Genomic DNA, 23440 nt, shown 5'->3' on the forward strand with positions numbered 1-23440 from the left:
TGAAACTTACATTTGTAGCTAAGTTTGACATCTTGTCAGCCAAAACTTCAGCACTAACTCCTTCAGTTCCAGGTGACAAAGCACTAACGCCTTCAGTTTCAGGAACCAAAGGATGAAGCTTGCTTGATACTTGAGTGCTGGCGTAGCCCAAAAGCTCCATATACTTAGCACGTGGATAGGATTCAAAGTTGGCACCAATATACTGCCACAGTATCTGAGAAGAGAAACAGTACTTGCTGTCCTGGTTACTTTTGTTTACAGATTTACCACCAAAGGAGGAAAAGAGTTATTGACATATATTTTCCTCTTTTATCCTTTACTGTACAGTAATTTTAAAATTTTCTTTCCCTCACACCTACACATTATAATGTGTTCACAAATCCTTCCTTTAGCACCTGACTCTCCTTACATCTTGGTTTAACCTCAGTTGCAACAGAGGTAAGGAAATAATATTTAGGTGCCAAATCAAATTGCTACTGTGACAGCTGTGTGCTGGTGTGATGTAATTCATAATGTTAGGTGAAATGTCTCATTTCAAATATGTAAAATAAACTTGATCAAAATATAAAAATATAAAGAAACAAAACTGAACATACTCATAAGTGAGGAACTAGTACAAAATTTATAAAACACTACCAATGTAACTCACCTGGTCACTGGGTTTAGTAGCTGCTTCTGCTTTGGTTTGACAAAATGGACCAAACTGAGGCTGGGAGAGTGCAGCTTCCAGCTGACTGCTGCGTTGAACTAGTGCTTCTTCAGTGACAACTTGTGCAATTTCCAGGCTCCTATTCTGATTGTTCCATGTCACTAGGCGCCCTCCAAACTTACAGAGAAGAAAAATATTTGTATTATATATATATAACTAAACATGGGATGTCACTGTTCTTGATTTACTTCTTTCTATGCATGTTTTCTTCCCAGTACAGTATAAGCATATTTAATCACAACAATAACTTCTTTTCAGTCCCTAAGGATGAGCCCAAATTAACCGTCACTGACCGCTCATCCGGTCTAGATCTCACCCACAGACGTGACCCTGATCTCTAATAGCCTTGGATAATGAGGAGTGTACATACAGTATATCGAAAAATATGTGGTGAAAGTTGCCAGCTGGGAATGCATCCCCTCTATTTATATTAAATACAGTATTATGAGGAAAATTGACCCGATATTCGCAATGACTTTTAGGAACACATCCTTTGCACTAATCATGGTAGTACTGTATTCTTGTACAGTAGCTTAAACAACTATCTGTGCAGGTGGGGGTCAATATGCTCCGAAATTTTACGTGTGATTAGTGACAGTCCTCATATACCAAAATTTATCCTCCATGGTCTCATATTGTTTCCCACAAAGTATACACAGATAATTGTTTTAGCTACTGTACATAGCAGTGCGATATATGCATACAGGGGGGGGTATTATTCTAAAATATAAAAATTGCAAAAGAAGAAAAGAGAAGTGATGTGATGAAGGTTATATGACATAAGAAAACCTTCTGAGGTAGAGTTCATCCATTCAACTTACTTGGCACTTTTATCACTAACTATAGAAAAAATTTTACTTACTGCAAAGCTAGCTCCAGCTGTCCGAGCAAACCATTTTGGAGGATTTTTCAGCCTAATGGGTTGAGGTGTGGCTCCCTGAGGAACAACTGCAGGTATATCCATGCCTGGGAAGGAGTCTGCTATCTGTGAAAACTGTTAAGAAACATACAATACAAGCGTCATAATTTGTAATTTATTCCGCTATTTTCAGAAAATCCTAACCTAAAAATTGGTATGAGCAGAAATCACATAAAATGAGCAACTACAGTAGAATCCCAGTTATTTGGCACCTATGGGGATTGAGAGGTGCCAGATAGACATTATCCAGTTACCAGGTAGTTAAACCCAATAAGTCCTACAGTGCACAGTGCTACAGGCTGACCTCACAAATTTGTGTTTCAGAGGTCCATTTTTCCACAAATTCGTGCATTTTCATGAGTGTTCCCCAATTATACTGTAATTTACGCTTGTCCAAGTTTTTTGAAAAAAAAATTGCTTTGAAATTTAAACACCCATGAAACTTCACGGATTTGCAGAAAAACAAACTTCTTTAACACTTATTTTGCTATACGTAAATGGTATGGCTTAGAAATAAAGAAAATATAATATAAAACTACTACCGTAAATAAGAAAAGCGAAGAACACAGGTGTGTGTGTGTGTGTGTGTGTGTGTGTGTGTGTGGGAACTGAACCTTTGTAGAGGTGGTGGGTTATAACCGTGTTGTCGACTCGCCAACCCAACCACCTCGCATATTGTCACATGTAATGAAACTATAAAAGTTGTGGAAAATCATTATAATACTCTAATGTGGCCTAGAAATAAAGAAAATATAATATAAAATTATAAAATGAGGAAAATGATGAGCATGGGTGTGCAACTGTGCATAAGTGGAAAGTGAACATGTGTGGTGGCAGTGGGCTATAACTACATGGCTGCATTCCCTCCTGATGGCATGTCATGACACACACACACACACACACAGCACAGCACCCACATGTCTGTGAGTCAGCTGGTTGACTGCCTGGCTGAAGTTGGTTGCGTCACCCAGATGATGGTTTAAGTTCACAAGGAGTAATTTTTTTTTACATAAAATGTGCTATTGTATTTTATGGTACGCTTTGCTTTAATTTTATTGTTTAAAATAGAAATAAATATGGCAGTTCATCCCCATTCATGCAATATTCAAACTTATGAATCTAGCTGATTTTAGATGATTTTTTATTGTTATTTAATTTTGGTGCTAGTTGCCCGGACTCCGGATAACTGGGATTCTACTTTATTTAAACGTAAAAACTTGTACTGTACTGCCCTGGCCCACTTCTTGGTTGAAAAATGCTTATCAAACTCCAAGGAACTAGTTTTGCAATTTTGATCAAAGGTGAAAATGATTAACATAAGAAAATATCAGCTCACTTTATCTGCTTGAGCAGGAGGCAGACCACCACCTAACAAGGAGTATACGCTAACACAGCCATCCACTGATGACATGGCAACCAAAGAGGGATCTCGTTGACCCCAGTCCATGTCAAAGCTCCACTGATTATAAGAGGGAAACTCTCCAACAATTTCAGTACCCCGCTCAGCTGCATTTGGGTTCCACACATAAATTCTGAAAATAAAGAAAGGATTAAATATATCAGCACTTTACATAATGAATAGGGTCTATTAAAATGTTGCAAAGAAAAAGAAAATCAGCTAAAAAAGTATTCTCAATCTGACACAAAATCATTTGTAGTCTGCATATTCTTCCTAAATTATTACAGTACGTACTGTATATGAAAATATTAATGAACAACCAGATATGGGATGGAAGCCCCACTTTCTTGTACTCAGCTGCCCAAAAGAAGAGCAAACAAAATTTGGGTGTTTGAATGAGAATGGATGTCATCAGAGATGTAAAGGGCAGAGCAACTGAAATGATAATGAATGAAAGGAATCTGGATGATCTGGCTTTGTAAAAAAAAAAAACAGAAGGGTGAAGGAGAGGGAAGGACTGGTGACAAGTGAGGGAGGAGGAATCAACAGTGCTTTAAAGCAGTGGACTGAAATATAGGATGGTGACTGTGATGGAATATGGAGAAGGTTGATAAAATAAGGGTGTGTGTCCCAGAATATTACTGATAAGATTAAAAAATATGGAAAGCAAGATGGTTTATGGTCAGAAAATACACATTAAAGAATGAAGAGAGGGAAGAAGAAACAATGGGGTTCAGCTAAGACCTGAGTAACTGCATGTAATGCTTCTGGGGAGAGAGTGGAAAAGGGAGTTGGAGGATACTGTGAGAAAATACTAAATGCCAGGAAGAAGATGAGAGAATAAGACCATGTTGGTCGACAGAAGAATGAATATAAGGAGAATGGTATGTATATATACTGAAAACAGTAGTGTGCAACAACTCTATCCATTATTTGGTAGACAACACAAATAATGAAAGAAAGTTTCATTGGTGAAAGAAATTCAAAGAAAAAATGGTCATAAAACTTGAGTGCAATAAGAGATTGTAGCTGAGACCTTTATATAAGGACTGAAACAAACTAAGCACATGCAAATTTAGGTGGAGAGGAAAAGGTTAAATACTAATGGGAGTAATGTACTGAGCAATCTAAAAACATAGCAGAAATGCATTGGTGAAATTGAAAAGTGATAAAAGAAAAGCTGAAAAGAAAGAGTCAAACTAAGAAATATTTTAAGAAATAATTAGCGACTCACTTGTTATCCTTTGCTGTAGTAATTAATAAATTTCCATCGTGGGAACACCAAGCAGTTTTCAGAATGCCACGCTGGTGTCCCTCTAAGGTCTTGAGGGGAGAAGTAGCATATCGTAGGTCCCAAACCTGAGCCCATGGAGTGAGGTCATTGTCACTGGCTAACAGCAATTGAGTTGCCACATTAGGGTTCCATATGACGTTGCTTGCTTTCATCTATAAGAAACCCCAAAAACATTAATAATTGATTATGATAAGCATAATTTTTTTTAATGTTATCATTCACTTTTCATACATTAAAGCCTCTCATATTTGACATTCCAAAAACTGGTTTCACCTGAAAAACACACACACATACATAATTATTTGTGTAACTGATTTTATTTACTCTAAAACAAAAAATTATTGCACACATAATAACCAGTGCACTATACAGTGGTCCCTCGGATAACGAACGGTTCGATTAACGAAATTTCGGTTCACGAATTAGCTCACATAAGGATTTTTAGATTGATTAACGAAATCCTTACGACAAACACGTTTTGTTGTGCGCATCAGCTGATCGGCTAGTCCGCCAATACAGTAATCGGTTCTATGTTTAAATTAAATTCCAGTGGGGTATATATCAAGAAGTTGGTCTCGTGAATATTTTTGCATTTTCTATATTAAAATTATTGGCCACTCTAATTTAGTTAACATATTGATAATAGTATATTCAGTACAGGGAACAGTTTTTGTGCGCCCATCAGCTGATTGAATCGCCCAACAACGCTTTTCAGTTTAACTTTGTTTACAGTGGAGTGAACATTGATTTTGCTGGCCTCTTGAATATTTTTGCATTTTTACATTAAAATTATTGGTCATTCTGAAATTTAGTTAACATATTGATAATACACAGTGCAGAAATTATTATGAAACACAAAGAAGGCATTAGAACCAATGCACTCTGTAAAGAATATGGCATGTCATCATCGACTGTCTCTACAATCAGCTGTTTGATATGCAAACAAAGCTGCCGGGAATACGACATACACACCTCAAAGTTAAAATACAGTATTCTATTGTTTTTTATTTATTATTGTACAGTATACTGTACAGTACAGTACTGCATTTAGTTTATATTTAATGTTTTATTAATTCTATTACTGTACTGGTATACAGTACGTACTTTGTATGTATACTTTTTCTGTGAGTTGGAACCAATTACCCAATATCCCATTGAATAGATTCGGTTAACAAAATTTTTTGTTAAAAAACGACTCTGTGGAACGAATTGTGTTCGTTAACCGAGGGACCACTGTACTGTAGTTACAAAAATTAATATAGATAATAAACTAACCTTATTATATATTCTTTAAACTTCTATAAATGCTTTTTTTAGCTAGATCTGTCTTTCCTGTCATAAAAACTCAAAATCTTAATCACCTATTCTCAAGTATAGTAATATACCGTATTCTATTTAAAGAAATGAGGCGCCCCACATCGTATGGGTTATTAAGGCCAAAATTTGAAACCGAGAAATCTGCATTTAAAGTTTTTCCAATTTCAAACGTGCATAACTTTGTTGTTTTCTGAGATACAGCATTCATTTGTAATGCATTTTGAAGCTAAAGGACTGTACTTGCAGATGGTAGGTAGCACATCATCAAGTAATGTACTGGGTTGTTGCAATGTTGACTTGAATTAACAAAACTCCCACCCGCTTATGGCTTTTTTTACTTAAATCGATATCAAAGCGTAGATCCCGCCCACTGATGGGGCCGTGACTTGGATAGCAGATGCTCACTATCATCAGCCAAGACGGGAGAGGAGGCTGTAAGCTGGCTGCTGTGATTGGCTGTCAGCTCCTCTCACTAACTCAATGACAGGATGAAAGCGTTTTACAAAGAGAAAGCCAAGCCCATAATTTCCTGTCTGCCACAAATCGATGTTCAACCCTATTTTCAAAGGGCTTTCAACCTTATTTACAGTGTAGTAGGGAGATCTTATCAACTACCATTGCATAGAGCTTGGCCGAAAATAGTGCTTTCCACCAAAAAACGGGTTTCGACCGGATGGTCTAAATGCACCTTACAATGCGGGATGCCTCAAATGACATCATCATCCAAAAGTACTCACCCTTGAAACAGTGTCAGAGATGGTCATGATGGAAGAGTGTTTCCTTAGGTCCCACACCACACAATGCCCAGCACAAGTAGATGCAAAGATGTGTTCTACTTGCCTAGTGTGAAATTAGAAACTTTATATACAATGTTGACAAGTAATATCTAATATAATTAATTTTGCTGTTGGGGAATAATAATGGTTACTCATTAAATTCAAAACTCTTCAGTGTCCTCCAGAACCTTGTGTAACACCAGAGCTTCTTCTCTAACCTTTGTTAAAATGATTTTCCAATACTGTACATTCACTCCATAGTTACATGCATCAGTTTCGCAACTTCCCCTGAAACCTTTCCACTGGTAAAGATAACTAATGTGTTCCTTATCCACCTCACTCTCAAAAAACACCTAAATAGCTGTACAGTGTTTAATTTTATCAACTGGCTTTCATAAACAAGTAAACTGTGTATTTCATTGTCCTCCATTTGAAGATAATATTTCAACTGAATAAAAATTGATGTTAATATCCAGTACAAAATTAGAACTATTAAATTTAAAATGAGTGGTTCTTTAATGCAAGTTTGAATTTGAATTTGATTTGCTAATTGGTGTTGCAGTATTGTGTTAAGTGGGAGACTTGGGGTCTTATTCTGGAAGGGGAATTCCACAGCAGCATATATCTTCTGCAGGAGTAGAACGAATGAATGACAACTAATATTTCTGGTCACCCAACATTTAGCAAGGAAAGAATTGGAAATAAATAAATTGTATATCCATGAACATGAATGCCACCACTAAAAAGCAAAACATGAGCTTAAATCTGGAACCTAGTCATAGTCTAACATATACACATACAAGCATAAGCTTAATATTAACAGAGTACAGTTGGGTCTTCATTTACGCGGTCAATTGAACCCGCGGAGTACCATGTAAAACGAGAAACGCGTAAATGAAATAACAGAACATATGGGATTAATTGAAATAGAGACTGGGCCGACCCCCAAACTCCACTTTTTCCAACACAATACGTACCTTGTAGTCAAAATAACATCTTAATTTTATGATGGTATGCACACACAATTAATAATTAAGAGGATTATCAATAATATTAGGTTTTTTAACACTTACATTAGTAGAAAAGATGGCTGGGCACATAGGGATGGGGGGTTGGTTCCGAGGCAGAGGGCAGATTATTGGCCCTCACCTGTATCACTTGTATTAATTGTATCACTATCCACCACAGAGGCTTGCAGGGCCTCTTTGTCAAACCCCTCAAAGCCCATATAAGTCCATATCCTCACTATCACCGACTTGGGCCGGCTGTGGTGGGTGAAGAACTCGGTAATGTTTTGATGACTGGGCGACCTTGTGCGCACCCTGCCCAAGCCACTTCCCGCGTAAATTACCAAATTTGCCACGTAAATCAAGCATTTCAATTCTGGCAAGGCACCGCGTAAATGACAAAACGCGTAAACCAAAACTGCGTAAATCCAGACTCAACTGTATACAATCATATTAAGTGGGTTCCATTTCCAAGGATTCTATGTAAGGTGTAGCATAATTTCACATTAAAAATATGAAATACAGTACAAGACTTCTGGCCTTCATATTATGAGTTGTGGACATGCTATACTGTACAGTACTGTATGTGGAAAAGAAACCCATCATGTGTCAAAAGTGCCACACTGAGTGTTTACAACTTGAAATTCAGACCAGCCACATTAAATGGGTTAAACAATATTTTGTATGTAATTATTTAAGTTATATAGCATAACTTGACTCAATCATTATAGCATACCTATTAAACTCAACACAGGATACATCTGCACCAAGAGATAACTTTTTCCCAGGTATGATGGGAGCACTGAGATTGGTGATATCCCAAACTGTTACTTCAGAATCTGAGGAGCCACAAGCCACACAATTAGCCTGAAAAATAATACATGTACAGTATATATACATATAGCATGGTAATGTATAGTTATAGGGGCATAAAGTTGCATAGTAGTTTATTTACATATGAAGGTGATATTCTTAGGTATCTGTCATTACAAAATTCCATTGTGTTCATGAAACAGACATTCATCACTAGTGCGTACATTATGTAATCTGAAAATTGAATCAGGTAATCCAGGGTTTCAAATAAAATAAGCCTTCAACATTTCAATTGTCAATAATAGATGTTTGCATAATCCATCTAAAAACTTGGGTGGGACAAAGGTGGTGGGAGGGGTTGGGAAATATGTATACAGTACAGTATCAAAACAGCCTAAAGGAGAACACCCATCATGACTAAAAAACCACTTGAAGAATGATGTGAGTGGGGAGTAACTAAAGAGGAGACAGAGTATCCTGACAACCATGGTGCAATGCCATTCATTATTGAACCATGAATCATTATCAATCATAATGTTGTATTTTGAAATTGTTCATACATTATGCATAACAGTAACCTAAGTCACAAGAGTACCACCATGAAAGGAAGACCTGAGGCATCACACAGCCATTGTACACTCTCTTGACTGGCAAAGTGAACTGCAAGTCGTGTTCATAGGCCACACATGTGCAGCATAGATGAAACCTCAAGTGTACAATAAAGATACGTGAACACTCATCATTTACCAATAGAAAGTATAAAGAACGGTCCTTGAAAGAATTAAATATGGCAGACTAACAATGGACAGTTGGACTGTGGCATCCATAACATTTTGTCATTCTGCTTTGAATAATAACTTGCATCTAGTCCTCCATTTTAGGCAATAGATATGACAGGAAAGAAAGTGAGCCAACCTTGTGCAGTAAAGGTGTTTCCATTGGCTAATGCTGCCAGGGTAGATTATAAGCCATAAAATGTCTTAAGAGATAAAAGTTACTCACCTTCAGATAGTTACAACTGAGAGTAAACACCGGACCAGAATGCATTCCCTCGGTTGTACCAACCAGGCTATCTGTTTCCTTGGCCAAGACCTTTGCTGCATTGTATATATAAATGCCACCATTTTCACATCCTCCATATATGAAGCCTGAAGGTTCAGTTCCCAAACCACTCCACTGTAGAGCATGGAACCTGTCAAGTCAATATCATATTGTTTATCACTAAAGCTGCCTAAAAAAAAAAGGCCTGATGGTTACCTAGGCCTAAACAATGTTGTAGGCCTAAACAATGTCGAGCAATGTAATGCTTCTTACAGTATTAGGATGAGTACAGTATGTCATATAGATTAGGTCGACATTACAGTAAAGTACAAGCAAAACAAATATATCAAGGAAAAGGCAAGATAATACTGTATTCACATACTGTACTGTACAAGACTTACCTAGATGGAGATTCAATAGATGCTGCAAGTTTCATATCCAAGTTAGTCTCCCCTACATTAAGATCATAAATGTTGAGAGTTGAACTTGTATTGAAACTAGCATCCAGCTGCTGAGCAGTGGTGCCACATGCCAAATAAGCTGGGTGTATATCTGCTGGTGACCAGGCCACATTGGCAGTCTCATTTGCCTCTTTCACCTTCATGATGTTCCTGAGGAAAACAAGAGAAGTTTATTAATATTTCTTAAGTTGTAGAAACAGTATTCTTAATGTGAACTCCCCAAGTGTGGTTTATAGTGGCAAGGAGAGAAAATGTAAAAGGAGACTGTCTGAAGAGATTAATTTAAAAACATTTGATTTCTAACATTGAAAAAAAGGAAGTACACCTTTTCACATATCCGTTGAGACATTGTTACATAACTATTTGACAAATTTCATAACCGAATGACAGAACACATATCGAATGACAATCTAAAATAACTGATGGTGGTATGTCATTCTCCAATTGTTACATTCTCAAACTATATGTAGACTGTCTGTTTATTGTTCACGTCTGTCAACTTCATAACTTATGTCAATCACTTCCGTTAGCATGAACGAACAGTTATTTTAGATTGTCATTCGATATGTGTTCTGTCATTCGGTTATGAAATTTGTCAAATAGTTATGTAACAATGTCTCAACGGATATGTGAAAAGGTATCTTACTGCCAAAAGTGAATGACGAGGAACCATCTCAGTCATATTTATATCATCTATTCAGCTATGTACTATAGTGTCTAGAAATTCAGGAGAAAATAAGAGGGAAAGTGAAATTCAAAAACTGGCCATCTGGGGTGGACACAAAGTACAGTACAGTAATTGCTTTACCCCTCTGCTCAATTGGGATATGAAAAGTTGTGCACGGTTCCTACTTAGGATTTGAGTAAAAGGCACATCTGAAAAGCAGGAGACTGACTGGGCCAAGTGAAGAGGCATATCCTTGGTGGCCAGTGTTCTGGAAGTCATCTGAACAACAGCTAATTTCTATTTAGTTCCTTCTTTGATGTATTAGGACAGTTTACAACACTTTAAATAAAAAGGCAGCTAGTGTGTATCCATACATACCATGTGACATTTTGGAGCACAAGGTTTTTATCCAAGGAGCCACAATCGGTGGCAGAAAGAATTAACAAGTATTACATGAAGAGTAATCCTGAGATATGTAAATATGAAGAGAATTAGAAACTAGAGTATATATACAAGTAATACAGTGGTCCCTCGGTTAACGAACGGTTCGATTAACGAAATTTCGGTTCACGAATTAGCTCACATAAGGATTTTTAGATTGATTAACGAAATCCTTACGACAAACACGTTTTGTTGTACGCATCAGCTGATCGGCTAGTCCGCCAATACAGTAATCGGTTCTATGTTTAAATTAGTTTCTAGTGGAGTAAATATCAAGAAGGTTGTGCTCTTTAATATTTTTGCATTTTTTATATTAAAATTATTAGACATTTTAAAATTTAGTTAACATATTGATAATATATGCAGTACAGGGAACTAGTTTTTTGTGCACACATCAGCGGCTTGACTCACCCGCCAAAGCGTCTCTATTTAACTGTTTACAATGGAGGAAACATCGTGTTTATTGGTCTCTTGAACACAGAGTATTTTTTACGTTTTTACATTAAAATTGTTGGTCATTTTGAAATTTAGTTAACATATTGATAATATATAGTGCAGTGCAGTGTTGATTTAAATAAAATAATCTTTAATTACAGCTTGTAAACTTAAAATTTTACTGGTGAAATTACTGCATCAAGCATGGGTGAGAAAGATGATTCCCCTCAGTGTTCCTTTCCAAAAAGGAGAGAGGAGATTTTCATGTTAGAGAATCTGTCAGTCCAGAGGTTCCTGACATTATTATGTTAGGTGACTCACCTTCCAAGAAGCATTAAAATGCGGGTCCGACTAATTACCCAAATGTACCCAAATGTAGTCAAATAAAGCCGGAATGAAGTCAAATAATGGTCCTACGGTAGATGAATAAATCGGACTGCCAATCACTTCTCAACTAGTATTTGGTGTCAGAAAGTCACAAAAAATTGGAAAACTTACTTTAATCTGAGTTAATAGATCGCGTGCATGTACCAATTTTTTGTGACTTTCTGACACCAAATACAAGTCGAGAAGTGATTGGCAGTCCGACTTATTCATCTATGACCATTATTTGACTTCATTCCGGCTATATTTGGCTACATTTGGCTACATTTGGGTAATTAGTCGGACCGTTAAAATGCTTCTCTTCACCCTTCTCCTCCACCACTACTCCCTTCTCTTCTCCCTTTTCCTCCACCCCCACTTCTAATTCCCATGATCATCATCAACGAGCAACATTCTACATACACACCTCAAAGTAAGTGTACTGTACTGCATTTTGTTTATACAAATATACAGTACTTTGTATGTACTTTTCTGTGAGTTGGAACCAATTACCCAATATCCCATTGAAATAATAGATTCGGTTAACAAACGACTCTGGGAGACGAATTGTGTTCATTAACCGAGGGACCAATGTATCTCCATTAGCCGGAATCCCTCAAACCAGGAACTCTCCGATAGCCGGAATTGAAATTTCACTGTGTGTTATAGTGGACACTGTCGTATTATGTGCAAATGTGTGAAAAAGTGGTTACTTATAATTTTAACCTAACCTTAGTTGATAAGAAAACCAAGAGGCAGACTCAATGTTAGAAGACCACACCAACCTAATCTTATCCAACTTCCTGGTCGTGGGGCTCCGCCTCCGGCATATTAAACAGAAAGAACTTACTGCGATATGGTGTAATTTTACGTTTTTTGTAAGTACGTGACAGCAGCCGCTAGATAGAGTACACTGAGCGTAGGCCTCAATCAGAGCTCGGTGCACGGGAGTGTTTTGAAATACAGTACATCAATATGATTGGCTGTTGACATCCGAGAAAGAGACGTCACCGCCGTATTACCGCTGAGAAGACAAAGTGGTGCATGCCTAGGCCCTTAATTATCTACCAAATGAAGCATTTGCACAGGAAATGATTATCATAACAGAACTCGCTAATGAAAATATAAGAAAATAAACATCAAAATAAATAACATGTTAGTCATCAATACTGACCTTAACACAATGTTATGAGGTAATGTCCCCAACATACTATCAGTAAAATATTGAACAAATAAATCTCAAAGTGCTCCTATAAATATTTTATTTGCTGACACTCCACTTTAGAGTAATTCTTAATAATAATCTTGAAAAGCATTGCAAGCTGGTGACACACCTTAAAGGGAAGGAATCATCCCAACCTTTATGTTACTAAGGTCACCCTTATTAATCCTGGGTACAGAATGTTATGCAACACTTCTAGCAATATAAAGTACCAGTTTGCCTTCACTATAATGCTTTATTTACTTGCATCTACATCATCATGGAGCACCGACACACCATAGGATTTATCTTCCTTTATTATCTCACTACAACACTTAAGGAGCAGGTCATCACCCGGCTGACAGATGCCAGAGTGCCACTGTCATATTGTCCATCCACCTAACTGGGCCACCACTCCCAGCTACCCACACACTACACATTACTCTGACTTTAATTACCACCAATGACATGGAGACCTTACTATATAATGGATTACAAAGAAGATATATTACCACGGCGTCGACTTAGTTAAAAAAAATAGGTGATCACTGCCTCATCCCCAGCACCCAAGAGTTCCTGATGTCAACTAAATTGTTCCTACGTGGCCAGTAGTTCCTACCCAACACGTCAACCACCCCACCCATTGTCAAGAAGAGTGAACACAAACTTTATAGCCTTGATTTACTGTTATATTTGCCCAAATTTAACCTAAAAGACGCTTTAATGTAGGCTAAAATAAAAATAATACTTATATTTTGTATTTATTGCAAAATAATTCACCATAAGTTAAAAAAAGTAAAATTTTAAGGGCTTCCGATTTACCTAGATATTAATCCTGAATTTTGAAATAGTGTTTTTTTTTATTATGACACTTTAACATAGTGCTAGCATATATTACATGCTACACGGACTACAAGTAGACAAAGATCTTAACGAAGCACCTCAAGTAAACATTTTCTTTCCTAAAAACTCGACAAAATAACAGTACGATAGTACCCTGTAGATACGCAAAAATATTTACACAAAATTATCTTAAATTTAATTCGGTGAAACGTAGATATTTCATTTAATCATCTATTCATCTACTCTGGACAGTTATTTACTGAATTTCAATCACTTATATGCAATCTGTTTTAATGTGCTGGTAGTATAGAGCGGCAGCGCGCGTATCTCTCACTGGTAACTATCAAGAAGCGATCAACATACTGACCCTTTCGACTCTCACTGACCATCACCACGACCTCATCTGCCAATTTGGTAAGAAGCTTCTGCACCATCCTCGACACCGGCTCCTACTACCACCTGAGATCCCTAGCCCGAGAATTGCTGTTCGACACCACAAACGCATCCAGCCCATACGAGCACGAACTGATCCCTATAAGAACAGCCCAGTCCCAACCATTGTAAAAATTATCAATAACTTGTAACAAACCAGTGTATTCATTCCCAGTAAATCCTACTTTTTGCACTGTCACTATGTTGAAATGCCCTGTAGCATAACCTTCTCCCCACCTAGTTATTATATATCATATTTGTATCACTTATGTTACTTTTATATTATTTGTAAATCAAGAGACCCATTCCCCAATTATGCAACTGTTTAAATGTAAACATGTGCCAAACGTGCCACCTCAGTATATTTAAATTACGGGTACTAAATACAAGGAATTAATGACTAAAGAAACACATAACGAAACATTTTATATTATCTTAAAAGAAAACACAATACCCTGGATAGCTTCAAACTCATTATTAACGAGAATACGCTGGATAGATTCAAGCATAGGTTGGATGGATATATGAGCAAAAGGGGTTGGGTATAAACGGGACGGCCCAGTATGGGTCAATAGACCCGCTGCAGTTTGCTCCAGTGTCTTTAATTTGATAATCCGCATGTTGGATGGCGTTAGCCTAAAAATGGATAGTCGACTTTATTTTTTTTATAATCAATCGCAATTTTTCATCTATCTCAAAATAAAATAATTATTTTTTAAGTTTATATTGTTCCGATTTAAATTATTTAAAATTTTAGATGGTAAAAAATGATAATAACAGGATTTGGTGAACTTAAAATATAAGTCGAGTTTACGTCACATCACAACATTACCGGTAGTGTTGTGTGGTGGACGGCAGCCTGAGTTACTCTCCCTAAACATGGTGGGTTTTTCAACTGTAAAACAGATTCTCTGCCTATTATTAATACGAATAAAAAGTACACTTTACCATTAATATTTCTTATTTTATCGCTATAAATTAGCCTCAATGTCGTTTGATTTCCACAACTGGACTGAAAATTTTGTTATTCCATTCATTGGCAGCTTTAGTGTAGTATGGAGGTGTGCAGTATTTTCTCAAGGGAAGATGTACACTCCCTTTTAAAATTCAATAACAGTGAAGGCTGAAAGAGCACTACCCTGGAAATATTAGTGGGGTCACCATTTGTTTACTTCACGTGAGGTACTTAATGTAAAGATTGAGGAGAGTGATACTGGTTGTCAAAAAACAAAGAGAAAAGACCAAAAGAAGGTAATCCTGGAGCAGATGACTAACACCAGAACGCGTTGTTTGATTTCGATCATTTTTTTCCACTAATGTTCTTTAGATGATAGTAAGTACAGTATAGTACATGTAATACAAATGATACGACAATGTATTTTGATATCTGGTACCAATGAAAGCAACTTTGTTGAAGCATCTTGGTATAATTTAGTTTTTTTTGTGGACGTGAGAGTACGCTCAGACTGAGCGGGTCGGTTTTAAACAGAACAAACCACGACGCGCGCCAACAACGACAGATTTTGTAAATTAATATTTACGTTAAATAATTAATTTCTCTGTGTACAAAACGCGTAGAGACATCATTTTAGTGTCATATGATCAGTTTTCACCGTGCTTTACCCTGCAATATCCCCCATCCTTCATACCCTGCCCACTACAGGTGATGCATGATTGTAGTTGGAGAAAACTAAAAAATATAAATAAATACTTATACGTAATGAAAATAAAAAGTTGTACCGTTTTTTACTTACCATAACTCCTTCTGGTGTTAGCCATCTTCTCCAGTATTACCAAAAGAACCAATCCTAATGAATCTCATACATGACTTACAGTCTAATTTAATAGCGAGTAGAAGAAGAATAATGAAACAAGAGCGTCTAACCTATCATTACATAATAAGGCTCGGTACAGTAGTAATTATGAAACGTGAGAATAACAAACACAGGCCAGCACCATCTATACTCCTGTAATAAAATGTGGTAATAGCCACTTAAATACTTGATACATTCATATACTGTTAACTTAACTTCAATGGTATTACAGAACTGGTTAATTATTTACATTTCTTGCACTCCATAACTAGGTACCAAATTTACATAATTTCACAGTACATGTAGATGATAAATGATTTCTTACCACGTGAAAATGACAAGAATGGAAGAAGACTTTGGTGTGTGTAATATAATTTTTATGACTCACTCCTGAACACCCCTTTATGTCTGGGAGATGAGAGCTACAGTTTATTTAGTTTATGTCAAGGAATGTTTGGTGTTTCTTTTCATAGCCGTAATATTTTTTTGTCGATAATAAAAGCCGAGATCTGATTTATTCTAGGTTAGGTTGATTCATTTTATGAACAAATATTCCTGGACCTAACTTAATTTACTGCAGGTATCTTCTATTTTCATCATCTAAACGTCCCTGTTGATCAAATGAACATGGCAGATGGACTGTGGTGTCACATCAGAAAAATCAAGATGAAAAAAATTGTGAAATTAATATGCAAAATTTATATCTGGTTCACTTTTTGTCATTTTCATGAGGTAAGAAAGCTTTTTATCTATTTACTGTGAAATGTCTGCAAGTTGCTGGTTCAAACGTAGAATAGCTAGGAGTATAGAAATACCCTTCATATTTTGTCCAACTTTTGAATAATAATATACTGTACTGTATTAAAGACAATTTGTAAATTCTTACCTCAAGAAAACTGTAAAATCGAAGCAGGAACTTAAATTTTTGGAGGTCTGTTTTCTGTAGTTTTCCTTCATATAAATAATTAATGTGTCATCTACCATGTTGTCATTGAAATCCTTACCAGTGACTGAATGTTACCAGCTACCTTTCCATACAAATGTTTCCATCAATTATATTATTTATCATGCTAGGATGAGGCAACCTATTCTACCCTATCCTAAATAAAATATATTAGCTTTATCTTTGCTGGGTTTGGTAGGTTCATCTTATCTGAGAAAGTTTTGTCAAGAAGATAGAATTTCTCGTATATTTTGAAAATCTGATTTTAAACGGTAAAGAACAATCATATATACAAACATATTTTACATTAACTAATACTACTGTTTGTCTTTTAGTTTCGAAATCAGTATGATAATGATGTCACAGTATGGTCCCCACAAGGACGCCTCCACCAGGTAAGTTGAGAGTTAATTTGTAAGCTTAAGCCAATGTAGATGATAATTTTATTTATTGTATTTATTATTATTTTTTTTTTAGAATACCTGTACTGTCGGTATTCTCAAAGATGTAAATGTTGGTAAAATATATTTTTCTGTACTGTATTAACTTTTTCCTGTACAATACTGTCCACATAATAAAATACTGCATATAATGTATGTATATTTATAACAACAGAATACTGCATTCATTTAATCTGATATTTGTTTAATCTTTCTATAACAGTGAGACATGGGATATATTATTAATGAGTTGCAATGCCAAACTCATCATTTAAAGTTTTAGTTAATTAGTCATGCGTGTAATTTTCATACATGCAGGGTAGTTGAGAACTCGGTACAGGATATTTGTGGGTCTCTTAACCTTAGGGGTTTGTTGCAGTTCATTGCACTTACTGGTTACTTTCTTCACATCTCAGTAAATCACTTAAAAAATGCAAGAAATTGCTGGAGAGTTCATTTGAAGTGAGGAATTGGTTTTGAAAGATTCGGTCGGCTTGAAAAATTTGTTATGACATGCTGTTGCCAGCCAGGCTGCTTGGAACATAGGTAATGATAAATATTTGTTAAGTATACAGTAATAGGTGATAACTGTGTGTTAATTTAAAAACTTTTGGGAAAGGGAAATTTTTTTTAAAAGTAAAACTGAAGGTGTATAAAATAAAAATCATTAAAGGTATTGTAAATTGAGGTATACCAGTACCTGTGATATGGAAGTAAGAACCGTTAAATGCTTTGAGAATTAATTTGTGGTAGTATGAGACATGTACAATACCTGTACACTTGTTTTTTTTTTAGGTGGAGTATGCTATGGAGGCAGTGAAGCAAGGCTCAGCCACAGTTGGTGTGAAAAGCTCATCCCATGCTGTACTGGTGGCTTTAAAAAGAGCCTCATCAGAACTTGCAGCTCACCAGAAAAAAATCATGCCAATTGACAAACATATTGCTGTTTCAATCTCAGGTACCCTGAAGATGCATAGTAAGGTTATTTATAGGTAACTGGATTATTGAAGAAAATCTCATTGGGTTTATGGATTTGGGATTCCTGTGGGTTTTACTGTATATAGCTACAGTACTGTATACAGTACATATAGAGTATTAGTTCATTATTTAAATTGAACCAGAACCTCCAATTTATCACTCTTCCTGCCAGTCTTTTATATATTCAGAGCAAGGTAGCAGATCCATAATGCTCGCCAGTTATTTCACAAATAGACTAAAATCTCTATACAGTACTACTAGAATTGTTTATGGCATGGGATGCTGTGTACATTGAATTGTATTTTTTTCTTCTTTATTATTCTCTTGGCCCAGGGAGGGGGTATATGGCATTTGTATGGGTTGGCCTGACTGTAGTGTCAAACCAGAAGGATGTACAGGGTATCATCCTCAGATGTATTGCACTGTTGTTGATTGTTTTGTATTATGGTCACAGGTTTGACTGCAGATGCTCGTGTCCTGTCGCGATTCATGAGAACAGAGTGTCTCAATGAACACTTTGCCCACAACCAGGCTCTATCCTTAAATAAGCTGATGGAACGTGTTGGTGCTAAAATGCAGATTGCCACCCAGCGCTACGATAAGAGGCCATATGGTGTTGGTCTCTTGTTAGCTGGCTTTGATGTAAGTACAGTCGATACAGTATTACATTACCTTAAAGGAAATTATCTGGTTTTGTAGATAAACTGAGTTGTGATTATTTGAATGCTCATTTACTTTTTTCTTAATGTCACTCTACCTGGCTGAGCATTTACACAATGCAAATTAAGCCATTCCTGAGGAAGTTCTGACTAATCTTCAAAGCAGTTGCTATAATAAAAAGATTGTACTTTAGTTGTTACTTAAACAAAACAACAGGTAAAATGAAAAAGGTCCTTGCTGCCATTAATACAACTTGTGGTACAGCTACTAATTGAAGTTCAGTGATGGGCAGTTGGCAGGTTCAGTACACACTGCGGCATATTGTACCTTGAAAACATTTCATTCTCACGTGACTTGACCAGAATTTAATGGGCTGGGAGTCTAGAACCCTTTAAACTAATAATGTTATAATAAATTAAGTTCTGGATAATTCGAGTTTTTTATTCTCACATTTATCTTATACTTTTTCCTCTTGCTGATAGACTTTGTAAACAGGGTTTTTGTCAGAAGTGTATACTACAGTAATGTACTGTATATTCAAGGGCCTGCACAGTTCTTGCTAATGGTATGCATGTAAGAAATAAGACTACCTAATCACCTTATAAGCTGATATGTAGTGAGGAAGTTCTCAAATTACCATGTGGGAGGGACAAAGTACCTGTATTAAAATGGCATAAGTTTAGGGAGGAGGAAAGAAGATGGAAATGAGGGATCATAAGTGAACTAGTTATATGCTTCAATTTATGTATTTACAGGAGGATGGTCCCCATATCTACCAGACCTGCCCTTCTGCCAACTACTATGACTGTCAAGCCATGGCAATAGGAGCTCGTTCCCAGAGTGCCCGTACTTATTTAGAGCGTCATCTTGAGGAGTTTGGCAGTTCTACTCGGGAGGAGCTTATTCGTCATGCTCTGCGGGCTCTGAGAGATACGCTTCCCAATGATGTCGAACTAACTAATAAGGTATTGTATTGCTTTTATGAAAAGTTTTTAGAATTACTATTAGATTTTAGAGTACCATAGTTAAACGTTTACAAAGTACAGTACAGTAGTACTGTATCTCGATACACTGGACTAATTGACGCAGACCCCAGTCTGGAAAATGTGAAAGAACAAAAAAAGTGAATCTAGGGAGGGGGAACTGGACATAGCACTGCTTATCTGCTTTTAAAATAGTTTATAAATGTAATGGTATTAGTACTAGAAAAGAAAGGGATGGGTTTATTATATAAAACAGGAAAAGTTTTGTGTCAATTTCACGTTGAATACAGTAATTATGTTCATTCGATATCATTAGCAGGATTTACCAGTGTATTCTGGATGTTATTTGGTGGCAGTTGAGTGAATCATTAGACACATGTAAACAGAAATACACTATAGCCATTTAATTGTTCAATACCAAATAATCTTACTGTTGGGTACATTCACCTCTATTTTTTTTTTTAAAGTCTCTCGTATGCTACCTGAGTATTTCTTAAGCATTACCTTGCTCTTACAGAACTGCAGCATAGCAGTAGTGGGTAAGGGCGAAGATCTCAGTATTTATGACGATGATGATGTAAACCCATACCTGGAGGGACTGGACCAAGAGGAAAGGCGGGGAGGTGCTGGAGGAAGCCGTGATGCTCAGCCTCCAGCTGCTGAGGATGATGCAACTGCTGGGGCTGCTGCTTCTGCTGATGCTACTGCTGCTGCACCACCTCCTCCACCAGCAGCAGAGGATCAGGTAGACCCTCTTTCCCCCCATGTTTAAATCCTGGAATGTGGAATATAGCAGTTACTTTACTGGAGTAGTATGTGTCTGAGATTTTTTTTTATGTTTCTGTATATAAATGCTCAGAGTAAAAGGATGAAATTTTGTGTATTCCTGAGAACTAGTGCATTAGTAGAAATTATATCTACGGGTATCCAGTTTTTGCTATTCAAAACAAGTTTAGAAGGTATAATACATTGTACTGTATGTAGCTATTAACAGAAAATTAATTCTCTGAAAAGATAGAGTAAGAGAGCTGAAGGATATAGTTGGTCAAATTATGGAACATGTTTAACCTATTTTACCTTTCTGATAGATTATATGGTAAACCTTCAAGTATTATGACCTCTTGATTTTAAGTCTTAGATTTATAAGTACGTTATTTTTTACATAATGTACGTTATTTTCCCACAGCCAGCACAGCAGGTATAGTTTAATTTGGAATATATGTACTGTACAGTAGTCTTTTTGTTAGAACTTATTGTAGTGGTAAAGACCTAGTTTTGCTTTTGTTGGATATATTTTTGAATTTATGCAGCAGTTTAAAAACTTCTATCTCACCAGATGATGCATTTTGTACAGTATAATAATGTGTAAGACTCAATTCAAGGGATTTCTATATACTATTTAAGGTTTCAGTGTCATGAAGCAAATGCTTAGTTTCTTGTTTAATAACAGTTTTTTCTGTTGTGTCCCTTTCCCACTGGTGGCCTGGGGAAAATTTGTCAAAGTACTGTAATGTTGATAGTGCTTGTACTCTGCTATGTTTGGTTTTCTTATTGGTCACATACTTCCTCCATGTACACTACCTTCCTATACTGATAGTCTCTTCTTGCTAAACCAAATTCCCATATTGTACACCTCATTCACAGTATGTGCCTGTACTCATCATACTCACTTATATCTTGTAAACACATAACTTCCATACTTTTTGCAATGTACTGTAGAACTTATCTTTCCTCTCACATTGCACCTTATGCTCCTCTGTTTTGTTTTTTTCTTGGGACACATGTGCTCTCCTTTGTACACTCACACAAATATTAATAATAAAGTACATACTGTATGTAGACATTATGTTTGGGTTATTTTGTGGCATAGGAACAAAAAATGCTTTCAAATTGAAAAATTATGAAATGAAAATACATTTGCTGTGCCTGGTAGTTCAATACAAAATAAGGACCAGAGCCTCAAAAATTTCACCAAGCAAGCTTAAAAACTTTATTTTCTTATTAAACATAACCAAGACATGTACAGTGTTCTGGTACACCAAGAAAAATAAATAAATAGAACTGTTCCAAAACAATGAAAGCTTCACACACACACACACACACACACACACACACACACACACACACACACACACACACACAAGAAATGGCACAACATATTAAAGCCATGCTGCCTCAGACTAACCTGACAATCCACAGAATCAGCAGTAATACTGGATGACAGTTATTCACGTTAACTAGGAACATGAGGAAGATCTTCAATAAAAGATAAATCTTTCTTTCTTCATGAAAAGCCCCCGAATTTGGAAGGATTATGTTTTCTTAATACTACTGTATTATTTTTAAGATTTTTTTCTCCCAAGGATGAAACTAAATCTATCCCTGATTTAACATTGGAATTATTGTGTCACTACCATCTATGTAGAGTGGAAAAAAAAATTTATTATAAAAAACCTTAAGCTTTGTTCATAATTATATTGTTTTATTACTTACAATAGGCTAATGTTACATCAGTGACTGGCAATATACAGTAGTGTAAAGGGAAAAAATGGTTGCAATTTAGGTAACGGTGGGAAAATATATCAAAATTAAAAAGCACGTAAAATAACCCAAGGCTACTGTATTCATACATTGCACTGATATGTATTGTATATCCACTAGTAAATTTTCTCTTTGTATTTGTTCGTATGACATTATCCATTGTTTCTTTACAGGGGGATTCCATGGAGACTGACTAAGGATCTACTTGGGTCTGTGTGGTTTGTGTTTGAAATTAGGATTTTTGTACCATTTCAGTTGGACACATTTTAATGTGCACCTGTTGAGTTATTTTGCATTACCAAATGAAAAGGAAATAATTCGTACTAAATTTTGTACGTGAATTTTACCACGAAAGAAATCATTTTCTGTAGTATCTTCAGGGGATATTTTTGTTACCCAGCAACAATACTTGAAATTCCATAATAAAGGTATACATGAGAAGTGTTGGCTATGACTATCCAATGGATGATATCTATTTCCTTTTAAAGATTAATTTTATATTTTGCTTAATAATGCCATGTAGTTAGGTTATTACCAAATGCTTTTAAAGGTCAGCACAAATGGTAAATAAAATAATCAGACATTACTCTAGTGAACGATTGAGATGAAAAGTTACGAACGTTAGTGAATGAGCTTGGAAGTGTGTGTGTTCAATAGTAGAAAGTTAAAGGTTAATGTGAATAATGTAAAGTGATGAATACAGTATATGTAAAGAGGAAGGAAATGAGGTGAAATGAATGTTAATTTAAATGAAGACTGAATTGAGAAGTGAAGTGTTTCATATACTGTATACTTGTACTGGGGTGGATGTGTGAGCAAATGGAACAATGAGTGATGAAAGGCATCCCAGGGTTGCAGAGTGATAAAATACAGTAATAAATGCATTGAGAAATGTATACTATATGTATAGAAACAACTGTCAAAGGAGGCAAATATGAGAATAAACAAGATAATTTTAAGTTA

The 23440-nt window shown here is 36.1% G+C and overlaps 2 protein-coding genes across 10 annotated transcripts in view; one reads left to right on the top strand and one right to left on the bottom strand.

The window, feature by feature from the left end:
- LOC121867465 (protein transport protein Sec31A-like) overlaps positions 1–13496 on the bottom strand; it is a 55374-nt gene extending 41878 nt beyond the window's left edge. For 7 of the 8 annotated variants that reach the window (XM_042367398.1, XM_042367402.1, XM_042367401.1 and 4 more), the window contains exons 1-10: positions 13356–13496; positions 9677–9886; positions 9237–9426; positions 8158–8288; positions 6376–6478; positions 4262–4473; positions 2965–3160; positions 1572–1703; positions 650–826; positions 11–214 (exon numbers count right to left, since the gene is read on the bottom strand). In XM_042367398.1, the coding sequence (XP_042223332.1) occupies positions 11–214; positions 650–826; positions 1572–1703; positions 2965–3160; positions 4262–4473; positions 6376–6478; positions 8158–8288; positions 9237–9426; positions 9677–9879 (1548 nt within the window). In that variant the 5' untranslated portion in view covers positions 9880–9886; positions 13356–13496. Of the gene's footprint in view, positions 1–10; positions 215–649; positions 827–1571; positions 1704–2964; positions 3161–4261; positions 4474–6375; positions 6479–8157; positions 8289–9236; positions 9427–9676; positions 9887–12492; positions 12614–13355 lie in introns of those variants that run through there. The other variant, XM_042367396.1, reaches the window with a different exon arrangement.
- Positions 13497–14903: 1407 nt separating this feature from the next.
- Positions 14904–22918, top strand: LOC121867466 (proteasome subunit alpha type-1-like). Of its 2 annotated transcripts, XM_042367403.1 has the most exons (8): positions 14904–15000; positions 17211–17270; positions 18111–18273; positions 18748–18935; positions 19709–19918; positions 20454–20681; positions 21123–21134; positions 22651–22918. In XM_042367403.1, the coding sequence occupies exons 1-8, from the start codon at positions 14998–15000 to the stop codon at positions 22672–22674; spliced, it is 888 nt and encodes a 295-aa protein (XP_042223337.1). In that variant the 5' UTR covers positions 14904–14997; the 3' UTR covers positions 22675–22918. The 2 variants fall into 2 exon arrangements, with proteins under 2 accessions (XP_042223337.1, XP_042223338.1); XM_042367404.1 differs by lacking the exon at positions 21123–21134.
- Positions 22919–23440: the final 522 nt, after the last annotated feature.

Source organism: Homarus americanus, unplaced genomic scaffold, assembly GCF_018991925.1.
Source record: "Homarus americanus isolate GMGI-L3 unplaced genomic scaffold, GMGI_Hamer_2.0 scaffold23598, whole genome shotgun sequence".
Lineage (NCBI taxonomy): Eukaryota > Metazoa > Arthropoda > Malacostraca > Decapoda > Nephropidae > Homarus > Homarus americanus.

What these genes read in the sequence shown, in the direction of transcription:
- LOC121867466 (XM_042367403.1), top strand. An exon ending in TCTTGTTAGCTGGCTTTGAT is followed by an intron (nt 18,936 to 19,708) that starts GTAAGTACAGTC and finishes ATGTATTTACAG; the next exon opens with GAGGATGGTCCCCATATCTA. An exon ending in ATGTCGAACTAACTAATAAG is followed by an intron (nt 19,919 to 20,453) that starts GTATTGTATTGC and finishes TTGCTCTTACAG; the next exon opens with AACTGCAGCATAGCAGTAGT.